The following is a 5,938-nucleotide window of genomic DNA, read 5'->3' as shown; positions in this document are numbered from 1 at the left end:
ACCTTCTCTTTCAAATTTAGCAATCTAGTAATTCATTCATGTTGATCTGATAATATTAGGCATATGTGTACAGTAGTAACATTAAACAGATTTCAATAAATTATATACTTGGACAATCAACACAGAGAAGAACAGTAAATTGCACATTACAGACATTAGAGCTCATGTGCATAGTTATCATACCAATACAATCCACAGCTTCACCAAAATTAGGACATAGTTCAGTAAGTTCGCCTTTCAAGAGGGTGCAGCTAAACTGGATGGTCCATGAAAGTATAAAAACATTTCCTTCCAACTAAGAATCCAAGAGAACTAAAAGTAGGTTTGCTAAAAATGACTACACTTACTCTACATACTGAGTTATGACGCAAATAGAGCAAAAATTAGGTACTAAAATATATGAAAAAAAAAAATGCCTCTCAGCATATACATGTGATAACCAGTGCCTGCAATATATGTTGCTAGATATGTGCAATCTCTTCTAGACAGATATTTGCTGTACCCATTAGCAAAGCATATACAACAAAATTATTGGATGAATAGAAAACAAGCATTACAGTTACATTAGCAGTCTCTCAACAATGAAACATCATCACACATTAAACATGTCAGACATATACCAGTCTGCATGCATGCCCCCAAATAGATCATGAACTAAAAAACAGTACCAGATAAAGATGGCCACCAATTTAATGGGAATACATTTGTAAATAATAGTCCTTATAAAATAAATCAAGCAAAGCACAGATATCCAAATATTTCAAAGTCGTCAGAGTAAAACCCACTGACTCAAGGCTTGCTGATGTTTTAAAATGATAATTTTTAATCATCAAAATGCGATCATTCTCAAACATCAGAACATAATTAGGAAAAGTTCCACTCTGTGCTAAGAGAAAATTATTCTTCTGCATCCGTAAATTAAGATGTACATAGCAATGTGTTTGTCCAAGAATAATAATAATAATAATAATAATAATGAAAACTATGTCATAATGATTGTTCCACCAGAACTTGTGGTAAAAAAGCAGGACAATCCTATGAAAATAAAGGGCCAAAGATAGAGACAAAGCTGGCAGAATATGTACCATGGGGCATTTGTTCAAGGCTCACATACTGTCATAGCAAGATGAAAGGAAATGCTTAATTGTTTAACAATAAGATAACATCATTTGTAAACAAGGTTGACAATGTAATGTGAACAATTTGTCATGTCTGGAAAAGAACTGACATTCACAATGCTTCTTGTGACTAACAAGTTAATTAAAGGTCGCAGCTTCAAAAGAATATGGAACCTGTCATAGTTATTAAATTATTCAGTGGTCCTCAATGCAAATTATTCTACCTTCATGAAAAGGAAATAGCAGAATTTCAAAGATCTCCCAGCCTACATACTGACTAAAGACATTTAAAATTAACATGAGTATCCTGTGTTCATCTTACTGAAAAGACACAAATATTTACGCAGTTGACTTCCAATCAGTTTGCACTAGAAACAAAATGGATGCTTTCCTAAATGAAAATACCTTATGATCACTAGCAATAAACATTAGAACTCCCCTTGAACCATATTATGATGAAAATCAAATCCTTAGGTAACCTATTACAAGTTTCCAAAATTGTCCACTCTCAACAGTGTCCATGACCTTTGAAGCTTCTTTCAAGAGAGAAAAACCACTGTACTACCAAGACATTATCGGCGCAGTTAATCATTCACCAAGTAATCTTCATCTTAGTTTAGACACTGACAAAGTGTATAAAGCAATATTTGACAGCAGTATCAAAGGAAGATTTTGAAATCATTCAAGCTCATCACATCATATACTTTTGGCAGAGTAAGAATTTGGCAGGCTTGTGAGAATGAATTTTGCCTACATTTCCTATGAACGTTAAAACACTTGCATTAAATGATATTATCACAAAGATTGCTCAGAATCTCAGTAATAATTGCACCTTACGTTCAAATTGCATGTGATTTTTAAAGACTTCAATCTCTGCTTATAGAGGGCACATTTACAAAATATTCCATCCATGCATGCCGGAATTGACTGACAACAGGTGGCATTTTAGACCAATGTGATCAATTGCTTCACCTGACACTAACTAGTGCCTCTGCAATTTTGCCATTGTCAATATTTAGAAGCATAATAATCGAAAGATAATGCAACTAATTAGAAGTCTGGCCAAAAAACTAGTCTAAGCACAAGCCTATTTAATGCAACACTTAATAATAATTAATAAGCTCCAATATAAACAGATTTAAATTAAATTTTATGATTAGTACACTGCACATCACATTGTTAGAATTACAAGCATGTTAGTTCTCAGACGACCTTATTAACTTATTTATATGAAAAAAGAGATAATAATCAACATCACATCACAATGTAAGCATATTTTAAACCATCAAAGGACACATGTTGTGATCTCTAAAATCATGAGGGTAGAATAAGTGTGGAAGAGAACCATAACAAGATGAGCCAAAAAAAGGCAAAGCAGCTGAAGAAGTTGAACAAAAATAGAAAAATAGAGACAACGCCCGAATAAGTCAAGCCAGAGAATCCCAAGAAACATAACTGGCATGGCACAGAAATTCAAAGAGAGGCAGTGCCATGCCATTGAGAAAGCGTACCACATGGACCCTGTAACTCAAAGAGATGAGTAAAAGGCAGCCCATGGGTATATGGGTGTGTAGCGAAAATTCTACACCCACATGTCTAGTAATTGTTATTCTAGTGAAAGTGTCAACCAGAAACAAGTTCCAATGAGACGCTCACGACAGCATCCAGCCAACCCCTCCCCTCTCTTCCCCTACAAACTCAACAAAGCAAGCTTATTTAATAATCACAACAACTACAACAAGAACATAAAAAATAATATTATCAGTCGAACAACCCGATAATAACATCACATGAACAACATAGTAACGAACAATATGTAAAATATCATATTTAAAGCATTAATAGAAGTGTATTGCACGCTAATTCACCATACTCAACTGAAACTAAGGTAACTTTGATGAAAAAACACTCGTAAAGATAAAGCAGCTATCAACTCATGAACAGTGCAATCTGTACAAGAGCTTCCTCGACCTTTCATGTCAAACAAAAAAAAAATAATAATAAAATGAAGCCAGAAGACTCCATGAAAGAAGGCAGTCATGGTGAAAGAAAGACGATATAAAGCAATATAATGAGAAGAAAAAAAACAGTAGCTTGCAGATCATAACAATGGCACATACGTTTAGAACAACAAATGGAAGTACAGGAGCTGCACCCCCATGAAATATCAAAGTGAAGTAGTCCCGGTAGTAGGAGCAAGTGAGAAGTATAGTGTTGTTTGTGTTTGAATGCGATGAAGTTGACATTTTTAATTTATTGGGTTACCATATGTAGTAGTACCTCCAAGCAATCCACCACCACCAGACGAGCCACCACCGGCGAACACGTCGGAAGGACCACCGCCGAGATGAAGGTCTGAGATGTTGGGAATAGCACCGGTGTTGTTGTTGTTGCTGTTGTTGTTGTTATTGCTGGTGCTGGTGTTATTGTTGATGTCCTCGTTGCGTGTTTGGTCGTCGAGACCTTGGTCGTAGAGGAAGCCTTTGAACACATGCCCTCCGATGCGAACCATCGCTTGGTAAGCGTACTCGTCTTCACCGTCGTCAATGGACGTGACGCGGACGCACTTGAACACTGCAGGCGCTCGCACATGCCCCGGTAAGCCCTCGCGAAAGCCCGCATCTGTTTTGTTTACAATGATTTGAGAGAAGAAAAGAGAAAATGAAGAAAAACATAAAACTGGTACCTTGGTGGCTGGAGCTTGTATCGAAGCTACGAGGGGGGGTGTTGTTGGAGGTGGAGGTGTGAGACGTGGTGGTGGTTTGGGAAGAGATGAGGCGAGGTTTCTTGGAAGTGGAGGTGGAGCCGGAGGAGCCAGCGGCGGCGGCAGTGGCTGCGATCTGGCGTTCGCGGCGGCGAGCAGCGGGGACCCAGGTGCTTTTTACATGGGTGGAGCATTCAAACCCGCGGGATTTACAACAAGTGCGGCATCGGTGGTGGTTGCAGTCCTTCTTAGCTTGGTTGCCGCAGTCCTGGCAGGTAGCACCACCGGCGGCGACGGAAGAGAGGATGCCGCCAGGGGCATCAAGCATAGGGACGGGTTTTTTCAGGTAAGGAATGGTAGGATTAGGGTTAGGGTTTTGAGGAGGAGGGGGATGGGTTTGTGGTTGCCAGAATTGGATCCCGGAGTGTTTAGCGCGGACATCGTCGTCGCCCACACAGGGAGCAGCGGTGAGGAGGGGGATGATTGGGTGATCACTGGAAGGGAGGAGGGATTCATGGTGATGGTGGTGATGGTGGAAAGAGGCAGCAGGGGCGACGACGAGCATGCTGACGTCAGCTAGGCCGTAATTGAGAGATTGGCGAGCAGAAGAGGTGGTGGACGATCCCCATGGAACACCAGCGCTGTTGGGGCCACCGGCGGCGGCGGCGGCGGCAGCAGCAGCAGCAGCAGCGTTGGCGCCGGCATTGAACCCGAGACAAAGGTCGTCACCGCGGCCGGTGGCAGAGGAGGCCACCCAGTCGGCGAAGGCACCGGTGTCGGATGGGAATCGCCTTCCAGAAGCCACCACTACTGGTGTTTTATATCACTCCTATATAGCACCCCTTTCCCTCCCTACCAAACTCCTATATCTTTTTTTTTTTTCTCTTTCTCTCTCTCTCTATATAATTCAGCTAGCTCTGCTGCTGCTGCTAATACTGGTGCTGCAGCTGATGCTGCTGATGCGGCGTAATTATGGGCGTCTGAGGAAGCTAGCTGAAATAGGTTGAGTTGAGGGTGGGGCTTAGTGGGATGGGGTTTGGTTTCTTGCTTTCTTTTTGACTGATAAGAGGGAGGGAACTGGAAACGAAGGGACTGAGAAAGAAAGGCTTTGGCTTGTGTGGTGGGACTCTGAAATTCCTTCTGATGGAGATCTTCTCGACCTCTTTCTCTCTTTCTCTCTCTCTCTTTGGCTCTCACGTTCGTTGCCTTCTTGTTTTTGCAGGAGGGGGGGCTGACTCTGTCTCACTGCTTCCTCCTGCTGCTGCTGCTGCTGCTGTGACTGCTGCTGGCTGCTGGCTGCTGCTGGGCCTGCGGTGCAGAGAGCTGCTTCTGCTGCTGCGGGTGATGCCTGGTCGTGTTAAAAGCTAAGGGCTCAGCTTTCGGTTCTCTCTCTCTCTCTCTCTCTCTCTCTGTCTCTCTCTCTCTCTCACTCACTCACTCACTCACCATCCTATCTTCTCACTCTTTCTCTTTCCCTCGCCAATTGCCATAATTAACCCTTCCATGTCACGTGATATCTATTAGCAAGCTCATCTTTCATTTTTTTGTTTTTGGTTCCTTTTTATTATTTGGTTTTCTTGTCAAAACGAATCATAAAGTATGATAAATTATAATCTGGTTGTGTATTATGCAAAAGGAATTTATTTACTGTGTATCTTTTTTGTTGTATGGTTTGTTTGCTGCATCCCATTTACTAATTAAATAATATTTTAGATGCTCCAGATACAGATGCGTTACGGACATATTTTTTAAATTCAGAAATTATATATAATGACTAAGGTTTTGATTGATTTTGTTATCAAATTCATGTGTCTAAATTTTGAAGATTATTAAAACTAATAATAAAAGAGGGGAAAATTATATTCGAGGAATGTAGATGGTAATTGAAAAAGTTTTTTTTTCTCTTTTTCCCTCGGTCAATGAAAACTCGACGGATGTTTTTTTTTTAATATTGAGTAAGGTAAGGGGTTTATTTATTTTATAAATAAAATTTTATTTAATGAATAAAGAAATTGTTAACTCAGATAAAATCCAATAAAATTCAATTTTATAAAATTCAATTTTTAAAGAAATATTTGAAATAAGATTTTATTTAATTATCATTTTTTTAAAAATA

The 5,938-nt window shown here is 39.9% G+C and overlaps 1 protein-coding gene across 1 annotated transcript; it reads right to left on the bottom strand.

Annotated features, from left to right (window-relative positions):
* Positions 1–3,161: 3,161 nt before the first annotated feature.
* On the bottom strand, positions 3,162–5,359 carry LOC120273867 (protein LATERAL ROOT PRIMORDIUM 1-like). Its single transcript, XM_039280603.1, has 2 exons — positions 3,805–5,359; positions 3,162–3,740 (listed from the first exon to the last, which is right to left on the bottom strand). Exons 1-2 carry the CDS (start codon positions 4,385–4,387, stop codon positions 3,367–3,369), a joined length of 957 nt encoding a protein of 318 aa, XP_039136537.1. The 5' UTR covers positions 4,388–5,359; the 3' UTR covers positions 3,162–3,366.
* Between the last annotated feature and the right edge of the window lie 579 nt (positions 5,360–5,938).

Source organism: Dioscorea cayenensis, chromosome 12 (assembly GCF_009730915.1).
Source record: "Dioscorea cayenensis subsp. rotundata cultivar TDr96_F1 chromosome 12, TDr96_F1_v2_PseudoChromosome.rev07_lg8_w22 25.fasta, whole genome shotgun sequence".
Lineage (NCBI taxonomy): Eukaryota > Viridiplantae > Streptophyta > Magnoliopsida > Dioscoreales > Dioscoreaceae > Dioscorea > Dioscorea cayenensis.
Note: the sequence above shows the minus strand (reverse complement) of the source record. Positions and strands in the feature narration are given on the sequence as shown.